The sequence below is a fragment of the Nilaparvata lugens genome, chromosome 6 (assembly GCF_014356525.2).
Source record: "Nilaparvata lugens isolate BPH chromosome 6, ASM1435652v1, whole genome shotgun sequence".
Lineage (NCBI taxonomy): Eukaryota > Metazoa > Arthropoda > Insecta > Hemiptera > Delphacidae > Nilaparvata > Nilaparvata lugens.
Window position 1 is genome coordinate 52,895,275 of NC_052509.1, and position 26,352 is coordinate 52,921,626.

Below are 26,352 nucleotides of genomic sequence, written 5' to 3' on the forward strand. Positions count from 1 at the left end.
TTATTATTATTATAACTTAATTATTTCAAATCCATACAGTATAATAATATAATTATTATATAGCATTTAAAAATTTCAAACTTCGCACCGGAAACAGTTAAAGTGCCGGTAGTGCATCCATTCAAGGCTGCACTATTTAGAATAGGTTGGTTTGGTATAGGCCTACATATAAATAGCTGCTTTTAGGCACGACTGACTTTATATAATTCATTTAAAAAATCTAATTGATTCTTACATTCTTTCATTAGTTCAAAAATAATTCTCACATTGAATAAATTAGATTGTTATGGCAGCACTGGAATCATGGGCTGAAACAGCTGATTGGCTTCTTGTCTGTCAAGTCAATAGAAACGTCACTTCACTTTGTGTTTTGGTTTGGTTTAGATTGAGGTTATTTTATATTCCAATTTATTACACAATATTGTTACTTATTTTTCTAAATTACTATTTTTGAATCAACATAAGTTCTCTTATTGAACATCTTAACATAATGTTACATGATCAAGCCAAACTTGATTGAAGAAAGTGAAAACATGTTGTTCAGAAATCAGTAGATGTCAAATCCAATGTAAGTGTACCGTGAATCAAAAGTATTTTATTATTTGAACTAATAAGCCCACTAGTATATTATAAGTTATCGAATCACTATATTCTAGAAGAGATTGTAAAATTTTTATTTGGACGGAAGACTTTTCTTGTAGGCTATAATACGTTATTTTTTTTCTTACACTGGGAACAGTTAAGTTAAACATTTTTCAGTCTTATATTGAGTTGTTATATAATTATTAATAATATTATCGTGTATTACATTCATGTTCCATAAATTTGAAATTGAATCAAATTCACTAGGTAATCACTCTGAGATTAGACTATTTTTCATAAGATGTAATATTGAGCCACAGCTCTACAAAAAAACGTTGTTTCTGAATTTGAATGTCTGCCCTAGAAGATGAGTTTCAACTTATTGCATTAAAAACTTAGTTGAGATTTTTGTATAGGGCTACTTGTAATATAAATAGAAATAAAAATATCTTTTTTTTAAATGATCACTTGATAATGGTATTATTGTTGAAACATGCTGCGATAAAATAATTCAAAAAAGGGTACTGAGATTTTTATTTTTATCTCTATTCACTTAGCTGAGATGTTTGATTAAAAGTGAGTATTCTTCATCTTCGGTTTGAGGAGATGATTTGCAAAAAGGTATTCTGATTCAACTTGAAACTTATTGCCTCTAATATTGTTTTCTATGTACGCTATTTTTTGTTTATATATTGGCTTATGATCTGATTTTATTTAATAATAATAATAATAATTTATCTTAATCAGGTTAAGCGTATGATAATTTTGTCTTTCTCCTACTCTCCCTAGCGAACAAGAATTGTATTTTGTATTTTAATGCTGTACTTTATTTTGATTTTTATAAATGGTTGTGTGAAACTATTTCGAATATGTACCTTATTTTCCAGCTGGTTTTACTTATAGCCTAATGCTAGTGCGATAATGTCAGAGAGTAGTCAAAGTGTGTCTGATACAACATCTAGACTGAAGAAGAAAGTTTCCTGTTCATCTAGCGATGTACACAGACCTGGAGAGCCTAACGTCAATGCCCATGAGAGGTAGGTTTCTTTAGTAATTTCGGTTCGTGATAATAATCTATTTAGAATGAAATACTGTAATTCGCAGCAATTACTATTTTGTCATAACGTAAACTTTTTGTCATAAGTATATGTCAGTGAATTTGTCACAGATAACTAAACTTCAAGTAGAAAAATATCTCAGACCGTTTTTACACTAATCTCGCCAACACGACACCTGAAATTGGTTGATTAAAGCACATTCTGGGTGTTGGGTTGGCGAGTGTGACAACGGGCAATCAATATCTTTGACTATATAGCATTTGCCTTGCTACTTACTGATAAATTATTGACTGAAATACAAAAAATGTCTACACAAGAATGGAAATTAATTTTTAATTACCAAACTAATTAATTGACCGAGCGAAGTGAGGTCTAAGATTCAAGTCGACGGTTTGGCAATTCTCTTAATGTTTTAATGTTTATATGTTGCACATTTACGGCGAAACGCGGTAATAGATTTTCATGAAATTTGACAGGTATGTTCCTTTTTTAATTGCGCGTCGACCTATATACAAGGTTTTTGGAAATTTTGCATTACAAGGATAATATAAAAGGAAAAATGAGCCTCCTTCATACGCCAATATTAGAGTAAAAATCAGACTATAGAATTATTCATCATAAATCAGCTGACAAGTGATTACACAGATGCGTGGAGAAGCCAGTCTATTGCTGTATTTCCATAAGGTACAAGTAATTAATCAGGTACTCGTGGATGAGAATACTGCGTGAGGTCTACTGTTCACAGAACTACTAGTATTTAAAACCCGTGGTTGTATTTTGACTTTTGAAATCTCTCTTATTATCGTTACCTATCATCTCAATTTTCATGCTTGGATAAATAATTAATTATTTTGATCACGAGAATGGATATTGGAAACTGATAAATTATATTGCCCATTGTTGCAATGGAGATCATAAACATGTAATGTAATATTATTCAAATTGTAAGCTCATTTTGAGTGATTACTCAGTATCAGAATAAAATACTTTCAAGTGAGACTGTCTGATTGTTAAATTCTACTTGTAATAATTGATTACTGTTTTTCTTCAATGTGAGACGATGATCTGCAATAACGTACACTTTGAGATCATATTAATATTATATTATGTATAATATATCAATTCGATGATTGCCAGCTCATCTGTATAGTAATTATTTTATTTATTATATTTGAAAGTTAACCAGATTAAATTTTTAGGCTGTACTAATTTCATCTCTAAGGGTTAAAACTTATTTCGCATGTATTATATTCCTAAAGAATAAGTTTAGTGCATTCTGTGATAATAATTTAAGTTGATAATATATTTGTTATTGTAATAATATTACTTATTTGTAAATTGACGTATTGATGTATTTTTCCGGCTGAAATCATTGAATCATGTCGTTTTAATCTCAATTTCAATTCACTAATGTTGGGCTGCACCTAGCACCAACCCATATCATGCCATCATCGAAATTCAAGTAAGCTAGGTCCATTTAAAACCCGTTGTTGTCTTTTGACTTTTGAAATCTCTCTTATCGTTACCTATCATCTCATTTTTCATGCTTGGATAAATAATGAATTATTTTCAGATTCAAAAAGTATTCATCCTCGTCCGTTCTCCCTCTTCCAAGAGACTACAATGCTTTGGCGATTGAGGCGCCGTCTACTTTGAATCAAGTCAACATACCCATAGTTGGCTATGAGGTGATGGAAGAGAGAGCCAGGTTCACTGTGAGTTCTGTGCTTTACAAAATATTTCTCATCCTTGTCAATCTTTATTTCCAATCATTATTCCTTCTCATACATCATTGTAGTATTACTCTACAAAGTAGCTTGAAAGAAAGGTGAAATAAGTTTTGGATCTTTAGGGCCCTGTTGCATGATAAAATACAAACTATAGTTCATACAAAATTATTACTTTTGACTTGGAGTGATATGCGCAGCAGAGAAAAGTTGGGATACAGCGGCGGAGATGCTGCCGTTCTAAAGCGGCCAGCGTTATCTAATTTCTAGTGAGTACACTGTTGCATATCCATATTTTTTCAATATTAAAATCAAACTTCAATTTTGAAAAACATTTATGGAGTGAGAATGCACTTACATTGGTAGGCTAGTTACGATCGTTTCGACCTGTTGTTGGTCATCATCAGACTGTAGGAATCTATAACAGGTCGAAACGATCGTAACTACCAATGTAAGTGCATTTTTACTCCATAAGTGTTTTTTAAAGTTCAAGTTTAATTCTAGTGAGTGTTCAAGTGCTCATGATACGCATACGATGTTCACTCTCTGAAAGCAGTGGGTCGACTGAGTAATCGAAAAATTGGCAACTGCGCTTCTACCTATGACTCTATTCATCACTGTAATTGGCTTATCTCCCTCCAATCTCTGCTCTGCATACCCCTCCAAGTCAAAAGTAATTTTGTATGGACTATAGGCTAATAATAACCAGTAGTCAGCTGAATAATGGAATGAGAAAGTATTAAGGTGCGAACAGACTCAAGCGCCACGAACATGCGCATTTCGCTTTACATCAGCTGATGTTCAATTTATTATATCCGTATTTGTACAGGAACAGTAAAGGAAAACTGTTTATGAAGGCGTGTTGTCCACTAAAACATGAAAATTGCAGAATTTTTCATGATTCATGAATAATTTTTGGTTTATAGTCATATATCATGAAATCAAGAAATCATCATGAAAAAGTTTATATTCATATAACATTTATGATTGATTAGATATTATAGGAACCGAGTAAGCTTTCAGCTTTCATTCCTCATTATTGTGCGATCTATCAGTTTTTTTCTCCTTAATTTATCTGGCAAGCTGTAACAAATGATTTATTTTTGTATCATTGAATCAATACAATGTTTGTTTATTAATTCAATTAATGTAAATGTTACATGTACTCATTTTCTACTCTACTTATTAATCCTTCTATTACAGGTATATAAACTGAGGATCGAAGATAAAGTCTTTGGAGATTGCTGGTTTGTTTTCAGAAGATACACAGATTTTGTGAGACTCTGCTCAAAAGTAAGTTCATTTTTGTACTCAATATATTTTATTCCACATCAGTGTTAGATTCATAGGCCAATCTCCACTATGTCTGAGATAGTAAAACAATCCAATTGATGAATTTTGAATAGTGCATCATGGATATATTTGATAAAAAATTTCATTAGAGAATATTTTAACTCAATTTTCAACTTTCGTAATCTGTAATACAGGAACTCTGGTAGTTTTGTCAGTTGTAATAAAAACCAGATAATTGGACATATTTATTACCGTATCTATTATACTTACCATATCTACTGAACCGAATTGCTAAATCACAATTCCAAATATTTTAGTTTAAGCAATAAATAATCATATTAATATAACATACGGTATAACCATTTTAATGCTGATTGGAATTTTACGTTAAAAATGTCTAAAAACTGTTAATTTACTTATTTTCTATATTATGATAGGCTATTGGAATCTTAACCTTATTTCATGTTATTAGTACACTGGCTTCTTTGTAAATATACAAATGTTTCATGAAACATGAGTTTTCATCATCAATTTTCAATTCTGTTTACAGTTAAAGGACGAGTACCCCAAGTTGAACCTATCTTTACCGAAGAAAAGATGGTTCGGCAATAATTTCGATGCAAGGTTCATAGAGGAAAGAATAGCAGGACTGCAAACATTCATAGACGCCATCACTGCTGATGAAAAGCTGCTTGTCTGCTCGTCTGTGAGAGAATTCTTCTGTCTGGATGATCCTCCCTCTTGCACCGAATCTAATGATGAGTCTCGGGTCAGTTTCATTCCATGAGATTAGATTCATTTGTGAAGATCCCTTTATCTTGACACATTTTTAATCACACATCTTAATACATTAACACGATTTTTCATCTTAACATATTTCTGTCTTAACACAGTGATTCGTTGACTATTATTTGTTGTACTTTGTACTTGAAAATACAACAAAAATGCTAAAATTAAATTACACGTATTAAGTAGAAAATACTGTATTATTATCATATTAAGTCTAAGTCATTACAAACTAAGCTATTATAAGCTATATACCTTTAGCTTATTTTTAGTCAGCTTTAGCAAGCCATTATTCAAGAGAGATCTAACAATAATTATTCTATTGCATGCTGCTTAGTTTCAAAGGTTCAAATAATAAATATAATGAATATTTTTTAAAAAAATAAAAACACTTGAACTGTTTTACAGTGTTGAGGGAAAAATATAATTTAGGAAAAATAACAAAACATAAATTTTTTTGAAGGTAACATAGTAACTTTAATACATATTTGAATAATATTTCATACTTCATATTTTGAACTATGATTGAGAAACTTGATAACTTTCTATATAATGAATTGAATTTTGTATTTTATAAATCGTGTAAGTTATTGTACAGGAGTACGTCCAACAAAGTATCTCATTCAAGATACTGCATTGAATAATTTGTTACTTGTCACAACGGCATTTTGTCTGATCTTGATCCCATGGCGTAACACTTGAATATAACTCTGTTGAAGTTAAGACTTTTTGTTAAAAAATGTCTGAACTTGGAGAGAAAATATTTTTCTACAATAATCATGATTGATAGTACTATTGCATTTATACTGTATTACAATAATCATAATATACTATACAAAATATACTCTACAATAATCATAATTGATAGTACTATTGCATTTATACTGTATTACAATAATCATAATATTCTCTAATATACTCTACAATAATCATAATATTGATAGTACTATTGCATTTATACTGTATTTGCTGTTCACAGGCAACATTTGAAGCATTGGAAGAAACAGTTTATCATTTGAGACGGATGCTAATTGAGAAGGAGGAAGAAGTTGAGATTCAAAAGTCGGTCGTTAAATCCTTGCAAACGAAATCATTAGAATGGGCATTGAGTGTATGGTAAGTTGAATCCACTATATCGACATAATATATTATATCATAATTTTTCCAATACATCAAGATGGCTTTGATGATTTAATTTTTCTACTTACTATATTGATTGAATATTTTCGATTGTCTGATATTTTCCATATTGAATCAATCCTGAATTCTTCTACAAGTATTTAATCATTGTCAAAGATCCAGTTATTCAATCAAGGCCTGATCGAAGTACAGTTTACTAGTTATCCTATTATATTAAGCGAGCAATTTCTGTATATCTGTTTATATTTTTATATCTGGTTATCTGGTTATGTTCAACGGATCTCGAAAACGGCTCTAACGATTTTCACGAAATTTGGAACATAGTAGGTTTATGATATAAAAATTCGATTGCACTAGGTCTCATCCTTGGGAAAACTCGCTGAACGACATTAAAAGGATAATTCATCCTTGGCTGAAACAGCTGAGACTTTCGTCGTCTGTGGATAGTAAAAAGTGAGCGAGTGATTCTGTAGAAAATCAAAATATCGCATCCCCGAAATACATAAGCTGACGTATAGCCAGCTGTAGAATATAAACACGATCATTTCAGAGAATTGTGTTCTGTTTATCAATAAATAAAAATAACAAGCGAAGCTCAGTGCCCCGATATTAATAGTCAAATTAATGTTAGTCTAAAGGTGCGTACAGACTTAAGCGCCACGTACACGCGCATTCCACTATCCATCAGCTGATTATATCTGTATTTGTACAGGAACAGTAAGATACAGATATAATAAGCTTAGCATCAGCTGATACAAAGTGAAATGTGCGTGTTTGTAGCGCTCAAGTCTGATCGCAGCTTAATAAATTGATGTTGGTCTCTATTCATAATTGTTCTAGGTTGCTTAAGATCATTCTGTCTATAGACTGTCAGATAGTATGTCTTTAGACTATCAGTCTATGGACTGTCTATAGATCTGGCAAATGAATTCCGATCCAACTAACAACCAAAACTTGATTATAATTTTTAATTTCAGTGATAAAACCAAAGATTGCGCAGAGTGCAATGCCAAAGTCTTCAAATCATTGGCGGAGTTACAGCAAACAATTACTGCTTCAAACTACGTCAGCTCATCAGAAAAGCCTTCATCTAGCCTTAGCTCTTGACTTTTAATAGTTTATATTGTATATTCTATCAAGCACTGATTTCACTGATGATTATACTATTTCATGATCAGTTTTTGTGTAGCTGTAGGAATCTAAGATAGATCTTAATATTTTAGACTCTTGGATTGGCCTTCCTAGTATTTAAGTAAGTTGTATGTCAGTAAAATTAATAATTGTGCTTTATGATACTAATGTATGAATTCATATTTCATTTGTGTTGTCATCTTCGCTTAGTGAGAAAGGTAATTTTTAAACTTAACTTTTAAATTGTTTTCGAATGAGTACTCAATCCATTAATGTATTCTCGTTTTAATGCTATATGTTATCCTTTGGGCTTCTTTACCAACAAGAGCCATACTGTTGGTAGAGATAACCTCAGTTTAGAAAGAGTATCTAGATTGATTTTTTTTAACTACTCGTACATAAGTACTGTAGAAAAGGAAGCTTAACTTCTCTGAATGGTTTCATGTGTTTAGGGTGCTTTACTCGAATTTGCCTAACACCAAAGCGTACTTCATGTTAAAAATCTAGAGAACTAGAAAGTTTTGAAAATAATTGGTGAAATATAATCATGTTCAATAGTTTCGGTGATACATAGTCTTTTTAACAAAATAGTTCGGACTCACTGATACTTTTTTGTTATCTTACCTCGTTAAGTCGTCGGTCCCGACTGCCTGAAAAACAGTAGTTAAGTCATTTTAGAGGCCCTGAAAAGAGGTGCGACCTGAAAACTCTGACACCAGACCTGAACCAGCCAGGTCACTTGGCATTATTACTTATCTTTAAAACAGATCTTTGTAATGAATTTACTAGTTGAGAATGTGAGTGGTCCGTCCACCAATAGCAGCCACAGTTGTCTGATAACCGAAATTTATAAATTATATGTACGAAATACAAAAAAAAAACTTCACAAAAATGCAATATTCTTATTGTATTAGTATGAATAAACTAAGGGAAGCTTTTGCAATCAAAACGTTTTGCAATCCAGTTTACCGGAGTGGAACTGTAAACCTTCATGTCAGAAAAAATTGGATACAGTACTCCAAAGTATCACTGTAATGAATGTGAGATCTTAGTTAAAAAACTCGGCCAATTTTCCATTCGAAACTATTTATAAAGCGCCTTATTATTTATGGCAGATTACTCAAATAAGTGGTAATAGTGCATAACACTGAACCAAAAACTGATTCTTCTTTCGATGAACCCATTCGCTGGCATCTAAAGTTTTGAATTAAACCTTTGTACATAATAGAATTAGTATGATTTTTATGTAGATTTACAGAGGCAATAAATATTTTTCTATGAAATCATACAGTTTTGTTATTGCTAACCTGATTGTTAGATTTATCGTATTACTTTTAGAGGCCTAACAGCACTTTCGATTGGAAATATCAATAAAAATCTTGAAATCAGTTTTTGCCACCATATAAAGCTTAGTAATAGCGATGCCGATTAGGAATCATTATCTCTGTTTCTCTAGTCTCTGTGGAGACAAGAGACAACCATTAGCAGACTGACTCGATAGATTGTTGTGTTAGTGGGCCTAATGCAGGAATTTAATAATAGGATCAAAGAAGATGTTATAGTAATATTTACATTGAAATGTCAGCATTCTTTCCCAAAAACATGAATGCTTCCCATTCAACCAAAAGTTGACAATTCAAATTGAATTTCTCTATAGAGACTGGAATAAACATAATGAAGACTCGAACTTAGTCAATGTTTTCGTAGATTGTTTTATCAGTTCTCATTGATTATTATATCATTGAATACTGTTACACTGTTATTACATAAGTCGATCAAGGCAGCGTATTGTATTGTACACAGTCATCAAAAGGTTAACAATATCTCTAGTCTGGGTCAACAAAATTTGGTTTGTTTCATTGATACATCACAAATTAATCAAGAGATTCTGTTGCTCATAGGTTTGGAAAAGGCAAATATTTCCAATCAGTTTTCAAAAACTGTTATTCTCATCAGTAATTTACTATATTACAAGATGAAACTACCTCTCAACTATTGTTTCGATTCAGATAAATAATAAGTGGAGTAAAGTGAAGTAGCCTAGATGTGTGTTAGGACTTAAAATGATAGTTGTTTGATGAAAGTTACTGACTACAGTCTAGAAAAATGTTGAAAGCTAAGAATTGTTCTCTATTATTGTGTAGAAGTAAGCATGTAAGTACTGTTCGGTTATTTTTCAGGAGTTTTAATTATAAATCCACAGTAGGCCTACCCATTAAAAAGAATTAACATTTTAATGTAATCATACTGTATGGTACAGTGGAAATCAATCTAGGGTTGCGTTGGTATATAGTGAGGTCCACGTTATAATGGCAGTGTTTGATTAACAAATGGTATTGCTATCTATCCTTGTCTATCATTCAATAAAGCGGATAGCGCTATCTCTTTCTCGCTTTGCTCTGTTACCATATCGTATTTTAAAAATGTAGGATTAATTATTGATTAACAAAATATTTCATCTTAATTATGAAAATTCATTATGAAGCTAATTGAAAAATATAATTTCTTGCTTAATAAAATATAATTCATTATTTTAAACGAGAATGAACCTTTAATATTACATTAATAAACCTGTATCAGCAACCGTCTATAGATAAGGCATTGACAAGACAAAGGAACGGCAACGTTTTTCTCCTATCTTCCTTCACTGCCATTATAACGTGGACCTCACTATAGGTATATTTTGAAACAAAGAAACATGTTTTTTGAATATTTATTGAATGTACATTACAAGAACACTCAACAATTATTTCCAGGAAGCATTATTTCAACAAAGTGTTACTTCAATCAAATTGGTAGTTGACTGCATTTAGTTTTTTTTTCAATTTATGTTCAGTACCGGTATATAGTAAAATGTCCACTGAATGCCTAGTTTCAAGGTTTCAAGAGTTGAAATGTGTGGCAAAATCGTATTTTTGGAGTGATTTGGCTGTAGATCCTTAGAAGGATCTGTAGAAAGACAAATTATTGAAATTCTATTTTATGAAACCTGCATACTACTTCCGACCTGTGTTTTAACCTCTAGCAATAGAGATAGATAGAATAGGACTAGCAATTGAGAGATAGGCTACATAAAAACATAGGTCTCGCCTACCATCCTATTATTTTCTATCTACATCAATTTCTTCTTATTACTTTTGTTTCTATTGACTTTCCAGAAGAAAGTGAACCTTAGAAATGTATTTGTGTGCTTTCTCTACACATTTACTTTCATAAATTAGGGGCAGGAGAACTGTTTCAAAACTGTGTGCAGACCTTCAATTCCTTTTGAAACCAGGTTTCCATTCCCGGTCTGGGCACAGTTTTCTGAACAGTTTCACTCTTCAAATTTTCTTCTGCTATTTAGTTCTCCGGGCAATATTATTGTACAATATTGTAGTAGCAAAAGTCCTTCAAAGGACTTTGTAGTAGCAAAAGCTCTATTTAGATAGCTTACATTGGATATTTTAAAATAATGATTATATAGTAATAGAGGAATTCGTTATTTGGAAGTTCTTGACATAAAAGTTCGGATGTATTTTTCATTTGAATTCAATGAGAGGAGGTGAACGCTGTTGTTTGACAGGGAGGGAGAGTGAGTAACATGTTTTGTTCTAAAAAGTGTAGCCTAGGTACTAGTCCTAAACTCAAATTCATCAGAATTGATTTTTTTCTTTAAATTTGCATGTTTACTTTAACATAACCTATACTTTGATTTGTATCTGGACAGAAAAAGTATACTTTTAGGTTTACTCACTGTGATACCAAAGTGAGCAATATGCTTTCTAAGTTTTCTTCTGAAAAGTGTTTTCCTATATTTGTTCTTAGACAGGAAAAGTGATCACTGCAAGAACCAAGAAGCACCAGGTTCCCTTGAGAGGCCTACCCAAATTTTTAGTACAGGCAGGGAAAAGATAAATATGTTTTCCTGTGATAAGTGTAGCCTGTAGGCCTCCTTTGATTTGTTTCTAGACAGGAAAGGTGATTGCTATCCGGAGGGAGGACCAGTCAGTATGGGAGCGCAGAGCAGCTTTGGCTCCAACAAACGTCCGCCAGCTGGTGCGTCAAGGTGTCAAGGTCATCGTTCAACCGTCCAATCGCAGGGCTTATCCTGTACAGGTACGCCCCACATCTATCAAATCCAATTAAGTTTATTCAGAAATGAATACCATTACAAGATAAATAATTAACATAACTACAACTAGTGTAAAATGAAATATATACCTAATATTTTCAATGTAACGAATTTCAAGTATGAGGTAATATCACATTCACCAACTAATTTTTGCATAATATTATGCATTTTTCAAATTTCGATTAATTTTGCATCCATGCGGTAAGCCCCGCTCACATATCGATTTTTGTTCGTACGGTATTTTGCCGTTCTTAAATTCTATTAGATTGAATAGATGATTCCAAACGTATGATGTTTGCCATGCTCCGTTCAATCTGATAGAATTCATACGATCAAAAGTCGATGTGTGTGTGCAGGGCTTTAGGGTTTCATTACACAGTCATTCAATATATGAGACCAATAATAAATAAGTCATGTAGGCAACTTTGACAGTCAATATCTAAGTTTTGATTTCCTGATAATTTGACCAGTGTTGAACTGCCAGAAAATATACCGTATATTATGATCTACTATTATATCACACTATCAAATATAGTAGATCAGAATTTTGAACATTTATATAAGCTCTTTATAATAGCCTTCTAGTCAAGACTGTTTAATGGGGGCTATAATGCTTTTTACATACAGCTAGAGATTTTAGCATATTATCACAGCCTTTTTTATTTGAATGTAATAATAGCAAGATAGATAGATTTAATTCTTTTGCTATCGGACCATACAATCATCAGCAAGAGTATGCATTTTGAATTTTTTGATTGATTTTGGATTTAATAAGTTTTCCTCTTTCTCCTTCTAGGTACTTTTTTCTTATTCTTCTTCTCCTGCCTCTCCTCTTCGTCCACTTCTTCCACATCCTCCTCCTTAACATCCACCTCCTCCACACCCACCTCCACCAGATCCTTTTCCTCCTCCTCCTTCTCATTTTCCTCCCCCTTCACCCCCTCCTCTTCTAGTCTTCATCGAATTTCCTTCTACTAGCTCTAACTGTTGTCAATATAGTTGAATTAGCACAATTAAATCTTTATGGTAGTAGATAGAAATTAATGCAGATTTTCGGTTTAAATCATTAATATATTACAATTTGTTCGTTTTTGACTTAGAGCTACATAAATGCGGGCGCCGTAATCCAGGAGGACATATCGGAGGCGTCGGTGATATTCGGCGTGAAGCAAGTGCCCGTCGACTTGCTTCTTCCCGACAGGACCTACTGCATGTTTTCACACACCATCAAGGCACAAGAGTCCAATATGCCTCTTCTCGACGCTGTTATTGAAAAGGTATCAATTTCATTACATGAATACAGTATTAATAAATATCGAGTTTATCTCTCCCAATAGGATGGTGTTTTTAAGCTTACATCAACCCACTCTCTCTCTTTTTGCTGCACTCAACATACAGCTCTTAGATCCGCATCTCTAGAACATATTGACGTGCTACATTGTCATGCATGATAGGAATAGCTTATTAAATTGTAATATATTTTTCAAGTTAGATTTGAATTTCAATTATATACTTTGAATAACAGACAAAATATATACTAGTACTTTTCCTCTATGCAAATAGCAAGTATTATATTGGTTACTATATCAGTTTATATGACAGCTGATAACATTACAGTACTATCACAGTAGATTATGAGCAAGGAGCCCAGAATACAATGTATTTTAGGTACATTGATTAAGAGTATAATTTTATCTGAGAAAGCAGCATTTAGTCAGGAGAGCTACTGTATACTGTATGCTTAGTCAAAGCCTTCAAAGGATAATATATTTTTTTTAATCGAAACAAGTGATTAGCCGTTCTAATACTTCTCGCTGACACAACACTCAAAATGTTCTCCGATTGGCTGAGAATTAGCAGTTGATGAGAAGTAGCCAATCGTAGTACACTCTGGGGGTGTCGTGTCGACGAGAGATCGGTGAAAAACAGTGTAAAAACGATCAGTAGAAGTTATAGGCTTATTAATAGAATATACTGAATATTTTCAGAACATTCGATTGATCGACTACGAGAAATTGATCGACGAGCAAGGTCGACGAGTTGTGGCGTTTGGGAAGTACGCTGGAGTTGCTGGCATGGTCAACATCCTTCATGGTATAGGACTCAGGCTGCTGGCTCTGGGGCATCATACACCATTCATGGTTTGTCAAAGATTCATCACTTTCATTGGTTCTAATTAAGACTAGGTACTATTCACAATGAATAAATATTATTATTAACATTCACTCGCTGTTATTGCGAGATACACTGCGAGCTTCAAGTATTGAAATTGAAATTATTTATTATCTAAAAAAATAACAATACGATTATATTTGCATGTAAAAAATAAAAATAAATTTAATTGGAGGCTTCTCTTACGGGCACATGCCTGTGAGAGAGGAGCGATTTGTCTAGTAGCATCAATATACATAATCTATTGATTATGTATACATAATCTGAATATACATAATGGTCTTAATTTGTCTAGTAGCATCAATATACATAATCTATTGATTATGTATACATAATCTGAATATACATAATCTAATTGAATATACATAATCTATTGATTGAATGATGTTTCATATTCAAACAATGATGAGAGTTTATAGTGTATCTCATTATTGTAGACTACTCAAGTCTTACTGGCTTTGTCTTTATTCTTAATTCATGCTAAAATTGCTTGAGACTAATATATTACCAATTTATTATAATACACCTTGTTATCATCTAATAATTTTACTGATGATATTCAATTACATTCAATCTCTGTTCTTATTTAGATATCTATGATTTCGAGCTTATTATTCTTTAATCAATGAGGAAAAGATTTCTGCGTATTTCTTTCTCAGAGAACCATGAGGCTGCCTTGAATACTCTCTCTCACTACATCACTGGGCATCATTTAGGGTTGTGTGGCAGAGAGGACCTAGAGTCCCAACTCCGCTCTAATAAAGGCAAATAATCAATCAATCACTTAATAGTTATCGAAGACATTATTTCGTAATGATTCAACAACTCTGTCCCAGTCGATGTGACTCAGGAATAATCCGTGGTCTAGTGGATAGAAAGCTTGCGTTGCAGGCCAGATATCCTGAGTTCAAACCCGCTTGTCACCAAAAGTTTTTGACCAGGACACTCCCGTGTTATCGGATGGCACATTGAATTGTCGTTCCCGGCTGAAGTATGACATGTTCGTAAGGCCAATTGACGGCTTAAATTATGCATTCAGGCGAGGTGGGATCTTCCCACAAGGGACTCACCACCTGAAAAAAAACATAGGTACGAATTAACATAATGTGACTCACTCACACTATACACAATGTGTTCGAGATAACTGCGAGATGTCTACTGTTCACAGAACTTCTAGTAAATGTGTGTTATTTTGCAGCATGTTGGTCCGGCGCACAACTATCGTAACTCGTCAATGGCCAGACAAGCAATCAGAGATGCCGGCTATGAAATAGCCCTAGGAATGATGCCAAAATCTATCGGACCTCTTACCTTCGTTTTTACTGGGTAATTTGTTTTCTCCTAACTCTTTCTCTGTCTTCTTATCAAGATTTTTACTCTCGTTATGTTGATATTCAGAACTAAATTACCAAATACCTAATTAATTTTTCAAATCTCTTAAGATTAATATTCAAAACAGAGGCCCGGTTGAACGTTTGTCCATTGAATTTAGCCGAAATTAATCACTGATAAAGACTATTCGCTTTACCAATATCTCGTATATCATTCATTCATAATTCAATCACGGCTAAATTTAATAGACGCATATACAACTGAGAATTACTATAAGTCTGTACTATAAAGTACTTAAGTACTCTGCCAAGTAAAACGATATTTTAACAAATTCGATAAATTAATAAAACTCAGTAAATGAAGTAAAATATAAGTCCAGTTTTAAATGTATTGCTGGAAATTGGAATAAGAAGTGACGTTGAGAAATTCAAATTTGGAATTCACGATTATAGCACGATGTAATACATGTTCAATATTGTTGGTCCCTTCTTCTTCTTTTTCTAACCCAATGTGCCGTTTTCACAGCGTTGGGTGGTCGCCTCGGATCCATCTTCTCCACTGCTCTCTGTCCATTTTTGGTAGAGAGTTAGAGGGAAGGATACTTCGAATATTCTTTCCGAAGAATGGACATTGATATGTCCAAAGCTCCGCCAATTTATGTAGATGCATATCAATATTATCTATTTTATCTATAGTTATTACAAATTGCTTTTTTCATATCATAAACAGCTCAATAATTATTTCCTTAATTTAAATTTTGTAAATTCATCTATAATTTTGTTGTATTGTAAGCTATTGTATATAAGTGTATAAGCCAGTATATATTGTAATCTACATAAATAAAGTACTCAATCAATCCATCAATCCATGTAGTGTGTTAATGGGAAGGATATTTTATATCCTTCTAAAAGAATCGACAATTGACAATTATTTGTTGAAACACCGCCGATTTATGAAGTTACATCACATTATTATATTATCGTTATTTTAATTGCATTTCTATATTTATTCTCATTGATTACCTAATTATTTATACTTTGTGATATTCGTTGAATAACTAGCATTATCGTCATTTAATGTAAATTAGTGTATAAGCCAGTAAATATTGTAACATACATAAATAAAGAAATCTAATCTAATCTAATCTAATCCATAGCCATTCTCTTCAACTGATTCCCCCTCCTGGGGAGCACAACACCTGGTCGTGGTGAAGGGGCTTGTGTACTCCCATGACCCGGAGAGCTATGCCGGCGGTAGTCTAACTACCGGTAGGGCCACCCAAGCCGGACAGGTTGAAGGGTAGGAGTCAGACGAAGAAGTGCTCCAAGAAGACGTCGTTGGGCTAATCCCCCACACGTCGGATTAAAACGGATTCAAAGTAATATAATTGTTGGTCCCAAAGATGTCAAATTATCAATCGATGTTTGAACATTCTAATGAGCTACAGTAACAACTGAATATGATAATTTTAATTCCCTTCCAGGTCAGGTAATGTGTCACAAGGTGCTCAAGAAGTGTTTCAAGAATTACCTCACGAGTATGTACCACCAGAAATGCTGTCCAAAGTTGCTAATCATGGAGGTACGTTGCATTTTGAAAATATTCGTTCTATGAATTCAATTTCTATTTTATAATTAAATCAATTAAAAAATCATTTATCATACCGAATTAGAGATTTTTAAGAATTACTAGTACTCTCTATTGATTAATTTTCAAATGAAAGGTTACTGTAGTAATTGTATAAAATAATAAACAAGTTAAAAAATAAAAAAAATACTATTTAAGTTATTTTTCATTTTTGCATTGTCACTCTTATGAATTCTAAACTGATTCTCCTCTCACATTCATAGTAATTTTATTAGCTCCTATACTACCATACTACCATATTAGCTCCTATACTCCTATACTACCTTTATTCTGTCATATTCAATTTCACTAATTTCATCTCTATTGAAATCGTACGTGGGTTCTGTTTGAATACTTTTTTGAATGAAAAACATTCAATGATGATCTAGTATACGGTATTTATAATAATTCATTCAGGTACTACTTCATCCATTCTTAAACCAAATTTTCAATTCAACTAGGGTACAAAACATGGCAATCTGCCAATAGGCATGCATGATTAGAATATAAACATTGTTCGAAATGAAAGTTGATATCAGTTGAATGAAATACTTTCATCGCTGTAAACTATCGTATGACCTCTTAACAACGAAAACTTTATCATCAATTTTTTATCTCATTTAATGTGTGGTGTTATAACGTTCAAACATTGCTGCAACTCAGTTGAAAGTCTAGGAAAAACTTTCTCATTTATATTGTTCCACTCTTTTAGTAAGAAAAAGTGCAACCACAATTATTATTAAATAATCCTCTTACTTTGTTCTTTTACTCGTAATGACTTATTAATTTCAAGGTATGTAACTTATTATATAATACAATAACTATTACGTATAATTCTTCTTATGAACGAATTCAACAGCTTTTTGTAGCCATTAGAACATTCTACAGTTTCAGTAGATGCTATATTTTAGGGTTTATTTAATACACTAAAATGATGCCAATTCATATCTTCTATAATATTTTCTTACAGTGGATGATGGTTTTATTATTTACTAGCAGGTAACCCGTGCTCCGCAAGGGTCTAATTAAAATTGTTAACAAACTGAAACCTTAACCTACTGAAATCTTAAAGAATTTAAAATAGGCTTATAATCATCATCAATAAATTAAGAATCTATATTCAAAATTTCAAGTTAATCAGTCCAGTAATTCAGACGTGATGATGCATCATTTTTGGATTTCCTATCCAGTACATGTATAAGCAAGTTATTTCCTTTATTATTTTATGGATTTATTAGGAATACTATTGACGCGTAGAAGTTAATCTCACATCTCGTACTATGTGGGTGTCTGTCAGAGTTACATTTTTAAATCTCAAAACTTCTTAGAATATGTTGATCGATCAAATTTGAATAGATTTTCATCTGTTTTTCAGCAACCACGAAAGTGTACGGTTGTGAAGTGAGAAGGAGACATCATTTGGAGAGAAAAGAGGGAGGGGGGTATGATCGCTTCGAGTACGAACAACATCCATCCAAATACATCTCAACATTCAGCAAAAAGGTGATCATAATAGAACACTACTGAAATCATACAACTGAACTCAAGTTCGGCAAAAACGTATATCTCTCTCTTATTGAATTCCATATTTCTAAAAATAAGATTCAAGTATAACATTTATCAACATTCATTACCCTCATATTTCTTTGCCATCGAAAAATTTTTATAACACTATTGACCAAAGAAATTTTCTAGATTTTTTAAAATAATCAAACTTGGTATCTTTTATTGATCTCATTGATTCATAAGATCGTTATCGAAATGATAGGGAGAGAAAAAAAGGTAGCCTTTGTGGCTATTCCTCTCCCAAATTTAAATAAAGTTATACATAGTCCGAAATAGGATGTCTTGTGGCTGTTCACTTCACAAAATTTTCAGTACTTAATTATTTTCACAAAGCAGATTTTCAAATTTAGTTGCTTCAAAACCAAACATAGAAGTTTTATCTATTGGAGATTTATTGTTTCATCTTTTATCAGGGTTATTTTTGTTTAATTATAGCTTTTATCAGACAATAATTTAACTTGTTTTAGCTCGTACTCCAATCTCTATTCTACAAACATTGAAATATAAATTTTTCAAGTGCCTATAGTATGGCTATATTGAGATTGACTTCATTCTTTCAGCATTCCTAATATTTGATGTGAATGCTTCCCATTTAATCAATGCTGAAAGTATGGAGTGAACCTCTATAGATTTAAGTTCATCTCCTTCTTTCTTTGTTTCTCCGTTAACCTTTCTCCAACTCCACATTCATATATAGTGAGATTCACTTCATACCGACAGCCTTGTTTGAATGGGAAATATTAATGAATGAATTAATTTCCAAATACAAGAAATATTTTTACAAATAGAAATAATCATTGAAATACAATAGTTTTTGGCATGACTGGAAAAAGAAGCCTTGAGCTCCAGCCACGAGTTCTAAAAATAAGAAATACATTTTTTAATCTAATAACAGCAGTACAAAAGAAACAATTCTGTTGATGGATATCGATAGGGAGTGCTGACATTTGAACGTGAATCACATTGTATTGTAGGAGCAGTAGTTTCAATTGAACTGGTCAATGATTTCAGATCGCCCCACACACGTCAGTCTTAATAAACGGAATTTATTGGGCAGTTGATTCTCCCAAACTGTTGACGCTACCCGATGCTAAAAACCTTCTCAGACCAGCACACACACCATGGCTACCAACCTCTGAAGGTGAGTAGTGGAAATCCAGACTTTTTCACTGAATCGTAGTAAATGGTATTTGTAATTTTAAGTTATTTTCAGACTTTTTCACTGAATCATGGTAATTGGTATTTCTAATTTTAAATTCTTTTCAGACTTTATCACTGAATCATAGTAAATGGTATTTGTAATTTTAAGTTCTTCTAAGTTCTTCATCCCAACTTGAACTGTTGGTCAATAACCTGATAAGAAGATATTTCAACTTATATAACAATTCATCACTTGGACATTCAAGTTGAACAACTTAAAAACCTGTAAATTACTATCATTCATGATAAGTCCTTGCACGTAAAAGTATGCGACTGGTAACTACTTAATTTTTTTAGAAATGCAGACTTGCTTGATAAATTATTATTGTGAGATTTCTCAAAACAACTTACTGCTTTTGTATCTATAGTGCGATTCTATCAAATTGTCGACATTGACAAGATGGGGAAAATTTGTTCTATAATATTGAATGCTGACTTTTTCGGTATCTCTTATGATTTCGAGGTTTAATTTATGAATCTATTTCTATGGAATCTATTTTTCTAGGTTCTTAGTTGAGATTTAAATTCTCACCGTAGGGTCTGCTTTAGCATATGTCCGATTTCTATGGTATAGACAATTTTTGTAGGTTCTTAGTTGATATTTAAATTCTCACCTTAGGGTCTGCTTCAGCATTTGTTCGATGAGTTTCCAATCGTGTGAAAGAACACGAGGAAATAAGAGCACTATCACTATATGTAGTCAGTTTCTTTGTCCTTAAGTTGATTGTAAATGATAAATAAATAATTATGTTTCGCATTTTTCTTATCACAACAGTAGCCTACCTTATAATTGTTACTATTGAGATGAACTTCAAAGCTGTTTTCATGAATATCATCATTGACGCTCATCCAACCAATGCTTACAGTGTAAAGATTGAAGTAGCCTAGCTCTTTCTAGTTTTGGTGAATAATTATTTGCTTCAGATTCAAACAATGCTGACAGTTTGAAGTGAATACCATCACACAAAGTATGATTTCCCAATTAAAATACTTGCAGCATCCCTTATAAAAGTAATATAATTATTGATTTTCATTCAATCCCTGCTCACAGTTTAGTTTGACGTGATTATCCACGAGTTGTGGTGGACAATTTGCTCCTCATTCAAACATAATGCGGACAGTTTGAAATGAGTATCACTAAACAATTATTCTATTATAATCTCCTGTTTGAAATACTTGCAGGCGCCCCACCGTTACCCCATCGAATGCTTGGCATATGTGACATCAGTGCAGATCCGGGTGGTTCCATTGAATTCATGAACGAGTGCACAACTATTGATACGCCATTTTGTTTGTATGATGCTGACAGAAACAAAGATTTCAAAAGGTAACGGTTTCAATACTTTAAGGCAGTGGTTCTCAAACTTTTCACTTCAAGCCCCCCCAGCATAATTCAGCTGTAAGCCGGGCCCCCTACATGTAAAAACAAATTCTATACAAACAATTATAATTTATTCAGGTACTATATATACTATAGTACATAGTTGTTACTTTTGTTTCTCATAGCAATTAACAATAAAAAGAGCTTCAATGTGAAGGATGAGCTTGTTTTTTCGCACAGAGTTTGTTGAAAAGAGGTGTCAGCTCTGATTACGCTACTCTAAGTTCCTGGGTCACATCCAGTCTTGATGTAAATTTACTTTCCATGGCAGCTACAGAAGAAAACCCAGTTTCAAACGAATAAGTTGTCGCAAATGGAGTCAATCTTCAATGCCTTTTCACTCAAAAATGGGTGTTTCTTTTGCACACCAATCCAAAAGGATTTGAGAGAATATTCTTCAAACTTCATTTTAAGCGCAATAGTCACCTTGGAGATCAATGAGGTTTTCATTTTCTATCATGTTGAGGGAGCACTCATTAATTGAGAATTTGAATGAGTTTTGAATCCATGCTGAACCATTCAATTTCTCATTAAAATATTTTTAAGTTGAATTATAAAAGTAGAAAGATTGTTTATCGTAATTATTTTATAAGTAAATTTGAATAATTTTCCAACAAAGCTTTGAGCTTCCCTTGGAGGTCGCGCCCTACACTTTGAGAACCACTGCTTTAAGGATTCAAGATTCCTTATTTTTAGACCTCTTACAATTTGTTTGCCTGTTCAAACATGTAAGTAACTGATCAAATAAGTAATTAATCAGATACAGCAATATTGAGAATGATAGGAGAACAGAGCGTTGCCGATTCTCCACCTTGCCACTGCCTTCTATGGAATAGAGCTGATACCGGTATATCTAATGATATCATCAACGGTTCATTCTTGTTAAAAATAATTAATTATATTTCTTCTACATTGTTGAAAAACGATTGTTATCATATTTTGTTAATTAATTACAATTTTTCTACATTGTTGAAAAACGATTGTTGCGGAGTTAGAAAAGGATAGCGATATCTGCTTTATCAAAATGATAGACAAGGATAGCAACACCAATGTTGATCAAATATTGTCATTATAACTTGTGGACCTCACTGAACCAATTAATTCTTCACATTGTTAAACATCTAAACATCTCTATTGGCAGAGTATGGAATTTATGAATTAAGCTGCCTTTAGTATAAGTAGTAAGGTAGTATCTATTTTTTTTAGTCTTTGATTTTTTCATATAGGCTATGTATTTTTCAATTCAAATCAACATATTCCACAAAAAAAATCAATTTCAAAAAAAAAAAAATGTTCAGAAAATGAATGAAGTTATAATTTTGGTTCTATTTTCACATGATTTCAATACTTGCGTTTTACAGCTTCAAAGGACCAGGTGTTCTAGTATGTTCCATTGATAATATGCCAACACAATTACCGCGAGAATCAACTGACTTTTTCGGAGACCTCGTACTTCCCTATACATTTGATATTCTACAGTCGGACGCTACAAAACCCTTGGAAGTGCACAACTTCAATCCTTCCGTAGAAGCAGTAAGTTTTCAATTTGGTTGTCTAGTTTAATTAAGTTGAATAATTTGATTAGATATACAGTATATCTCACTTAGGCCTACCTCTTTATGTGCGACTCCCATCAGCGGACCACAAAGGAATCTTGTGTGCTGGATGGGTTTTTTCTTTTGATTTCATGGTAATGATTCATTGGTGGAATATTGTATTGCTATTGTTCATTTTTGTGGGTTGTCTGATTACATAATTTTTTGAACTGTTTCATGAAGGGGAAAAATTTGATTTGATTCGATATTCAATATTGTTTATTACTAAATATAATTTATCTATTTTTCTACTGTCTTATGCTACTGTTTATATTTTGTTTTCATTTCTCAGGCAATCATAGCAAGTAACGGAAAATTGACTCCAAACTTCCAATACATCCAGGAGCTGAGGAATTTGAACCAGTGAGTACTCTTTAGATAAGAAAGGATAAGAACTGTATAACTCAACACTTGATTTAACCCAATTTGAATAAATTTGAAATAATGTTTATCATGTGGGCTGTAGAAAATATATTCCATTAACACTTTTTTCTCCAACAAATGATTGTCTGCTTTTATGATACATTAACCTACTCTAGAACATGGTACGCCATTATAGTGGAGTAGGTCAATTTCCACACAGAAAAAACTAAACAAGTAGAGGACACATTATAAGAATTTTTTGTAACTAACTATTGTATTTAATATTGTAATTTATCTGATATTTTGTGTGACTGATGTTGTAGTTTTAGTTTTTTTTGGGAAATAAACATTTATTTATTTATTAATACAGTATTCAACTCAAATGCGGTGGAGAAGGAATAGTATCAACTATGCTCTCCTATGAAATGGAACCATGAGTCACACTTGGTATGCACACTCGGCCATATACTGAGAGTTTCTGGGTTTAATTCCTAGTTCAGATCAATATTTTTGTGTGTTTCCACAAAATGTTTATTGTAATTGCATTTTGTTGTAATATTGTGTTTATACAATATTTTTGTGCAGTAACGTTGATCCGAAATTCCCATAGCTATTATTGCAAATAATTCTTGTGTGCGGAAGTATTCAGAGAACTTGATAGAATTCTTACGAGTTTAGACATATTGTTATAATCATTTTTAATCAAAATTTGAGAATGAAATGGTAAGGGCTAAGGTTGTTTTTTCATTCGCAATGATTATATAATTTTGTGTTTTTATCATACGAATGAATAAATAATCTATTTTGTCAGACGCAGTCGGCATAAATACACAATGGCTGAGGATGACGGCGACCAATCGAAGAATGTTCTGGTGCTGGGAGCTGGACGCGTGTGCTCTCCTCTAATCGAGTACTTGAACAGAGAAGGACAGATCAACATCAAAATAGGTGAGTACATTTTTGGTAATGCGATAATAAGGCAAGGTAGAACATCCTAAAGTATCTCACTGCCAGTAAAAAAGCCTTAGATAAAATTGAATGAATTAAGAAATGTGATAAGATGAATGAAAACGACATGAAATTGTCAAAGTCTCTAATTCATTAGTATGGTTCATGGTTGTGTCGGTTTCAAGCTGCTTTCATACAATGTGTACCGTATATTTACCACTACATCAACATCACCACAACATGGCAAAAAGTTGAATATTTTTTCAAATATAATATTGTGTATTGGTCCCGGCTTTCATCGAAATGACTCAAGAAATTTTGTGAGAGACGTGTTTTTTCTCAAGTTGGAAGCTGCCTATTGATTTCTACGGGTTTGCAGATTTGTGGCCTAGTGAAATAGACATAAAGATAAACACCTTTATTTTTACACTCCAAAACAAGAGATCGGATGATCAACTCCCCGATGGGATCGGACTCCCCGAAGAAGTTGGAAGCTGCAATTTGATTTTAATCCCTAGTATTTTCTTGTAGTTTTCAAATAAAAGCTCAATTCCGTTCATTGATATTTCAAAAATTGATTTATCTGGTTTTTCGTAATCGGTTTATCTAATTGATTGATTCAAAAGTTCATTGCGTTTATCCCAATTTAAATCACAATTGATGTTAGTAATGATTTGTGATTGTCAATTAATGAAATAATACAATGGAATAAATCAATAAACAATACATTATTTGTGATCCCGGACCCTCAATCTATGAATATGAATAAAACTGGATCAAATTCAATTGATCATAGATATAAAATGATCAAGATTCATCATTCCAGGCTCACTGCTGCGAGACGAAATGGACAGCATGTCGGAAAAATATCCTCGCGTCTCTTCAGTTCTGATCGACGTTGAGAAGAGCAGCCGCGAACACCTAACCGAGGTATTTATTTGTCACTATACAAAACAAAAAATGCCATTCAAATGCTCAATTTTAATATCCTACAGAATTTCTCTCTAACATAAAATTCTATGATAATTTATTATATTTATTTCAATTAAGTTAAAGATTTTCTTCTACAGATTTTTTCCAACATAATCGATTTTTTGTCCGTTTTATAGTAAACGTGTGATAGAAGACCACGAGGATTATTATAGGGTCGGATTATTATACGACTATAGGGTTCATACATGAATCATAGATCTCGAATTGAAGATTCAATTCCATGTGAGAAGAAAAATGTAATATTACAAATACCCCCCTCTTGACATAAAAAAATTTTACTGTTTGAAAAATTCAAAGAAAAAAATTTACATTGACCCTAATGAAAATTGTTGAAATTTAAATTCGAGAACAGTAACAATTTTTTCTAGAAAAACATTACATGTCATCCAAAAATATTGAAAATTATTATAAAAATTCATCAAAGCGTTGTTATATGTTTCCAAACAATATTCAAAATATAGAATATCAAATTTACTTTTGATTTAGCTTTATAATTTAAAGAAAAATATCTCAACAGAAAGTTTAATATGTAAAGAATAGTTTTTTTGAAATGCACATAAATTTAATAGATAGAAAATTTAATTTTTATTGCATAAAAAAATTTAGTATGTTGAATGAAAAAATTATTATTATTATTATTTTTTTTTGAATTTGATGAATTGTTACATTAATTTTCACATAAAATTTCAATAAATCAAAAAATGTTTATTTCTTTCACTATTGACGTGGTTGATTTTATTGATGCACATTTTGGAAAACAGTCCGTTAAGACACTCAGTATGATTTTCAGTTAAGTGTGACTCCAATGTGATGACGTTAAGTGTTGGGCTGATCTGGATGCACGTAGTGTTGGGCTGATACTTGTAGTCGACTGATGCATATCAAACTCGATACAGGTGACATCTCAGTTAGCATTGCTTCATGTTTGTAGTAGACGGCTGCATTCCAAACTCGATACAGGTGACATCTCAGTTGGCATTGCTTCATGTTTGTAGTAGACGGCTGTATTTCAAATTCAATACAGAGTCACATAAATTTTGTATCATATTTGTAATTATACAATGTACATTCAGGCTTGAAATGACAATGTAATTCGTTTTTTGGAAAAGAGATAGACGCTGCATACAGGATTAATTTAGGTGAGGATTAATTTAGGTAAGGTTTGGTTCTTTTTGATATTTTCAGCTTTCAAGGTTTAGAGTTCTGCATACAGGAATAATTCAGGAGAGGATTTTTGAATCAATTCTTTCATGATACTGTGACTGTTCTTCTGAATTCAAAGTTGTGAATGTGAACAGATGGATGGCAATTACCTCCAGGTAATGCAGTAGTGTTGAAGTTTGAG

At 32.4% G+C, this 26,352-nt stretch overlaps 2 protein-coding genes across 3 annotated transcripts in view; both read left to right on the forward strand.

Moving 5' to 3' along the window:
- The first annotated feature begins 319 nt into the window (after positions 1 to 319).
- Positions 320 to 9,000, forward strand: LOC111052656 (sorting nexin-16). 2 transcript variants are annotated; one of them, XM_039431247.1, is made up of 7 exons: positions 320 to 568; positions 1,470 to 1,619; positions 3,214 to 3,355; positions 4,571 to 4,660; positions 5,211 to 5,429; positions 6,426 to 6,562; positions 7,564 to 9,000. In XM_039431247.1, exons 2-7 carry the CDS (start codon positions 1,504 to 1,506, stop codon positions 7,691 to 7,693), a joined length of 834 nt encoding a protein of 277 aa, XP_039287181.1. In that variant the 5' UTR covers positions 320 to 568; positions 1,470 to 1,503; the 3' UTR covers positions 7,694 to 9,000. The 2 variants fall into 2 exon arrangements, with proteins under 2 accessions (XP_039287181.1, XP_039287182.1); XM_039431248.1 differs by having other exon boundaries at positions 352 to 568; positions 1,479 to 1,619.
- A 544-nt stretch (positions 9,001 to 9,544) lies between these two features.
- The window catches only part of LOC111052657 (alpha-aminoadipic semialdehyde synthase, mitochondrial), a 30,252-nt gene continuing 13,444 nt past the window's right edge, over positions 9,545 to 26,352 (forward strand). The window contains exons 1-13 of the mRNA XM_039431486.1: positions 9,545 to 9,871; positions 11,669 to 11,815; positions 12,932 to 13,108; positions 13,820 to 13,972; positions 15,202 to 15,329; positions 16,819 to 16,916; positions 18,337 to 18,464; positions 19,539 to 19,668; positions 20,910 to 21,054; positions 22,470 to 22,641; positions 22,996 to 23,066; positions 23,878 to 24,014; positions 24,841 to 24,998. Of these exons, the coding sequence (XP_039287420.1) occupies positions 9,824 to 9,871; positions 11,669 to 11,815; positions 12,932 to 13,108; positions 13,820 to 13,972; positions 15,202 to 15,329; positions 16,819 to 16,916; positions 18,337 to 18,464; positions 19,539 to 19,668; positions 20,910 to 21,054; positions 22,470 to 22,641; positions 22,996 to 23,066; positions 23,878 to 24,014; positions 24,841 to 24,998 (1,692 nt within the window). The 5' untranslated portion in view covers positions 9,545 to 9,823. The remainder of the gene's footprint in view (positions 9,872 to 11,668; positions 11,816 to 12,931; positions 13,109 to 13,819; positions 13,973 to 15,201; positions 15,330 to 16,818; positions 16,917 to 18,336; positions 18,465 to 19,538; positions 19,669 to 20,909; positions 21,055 to 22,469; positions 22,642 to 22,995; positions 23,067 to 23,877; positions 24,015 to 24,840; positions 24,999 to 26,352) is intronic.

What these genes read in the sequence shown, in the direction of transcription:
- LOC111052656 (XM_039431247.1), top strand. Translation starts at nt 1,504, where the DNA reads ATGTCAGAGAGTAGTCAAAGTGTGTCTGATACAACATCTAGACTGAAG. An exon ending in AACGTCAATGCCCATGAGAG is followed by an intron (nt 1,620 to 3,213) that starts GTAGGTTTCTTT and finishes AATTATTTTCAG; the next exon opens with ATTCAAAAAGTATTCATCCT. An exon ending in AATCTAATGATGAGTCTCGG is followed by an intron (nt 5,430 to 6,425) that starts GTCAGTTTCATT and finishes TGCTGTTCACAG; the next exon opens with GCAACATTTGAAGCATTGGA.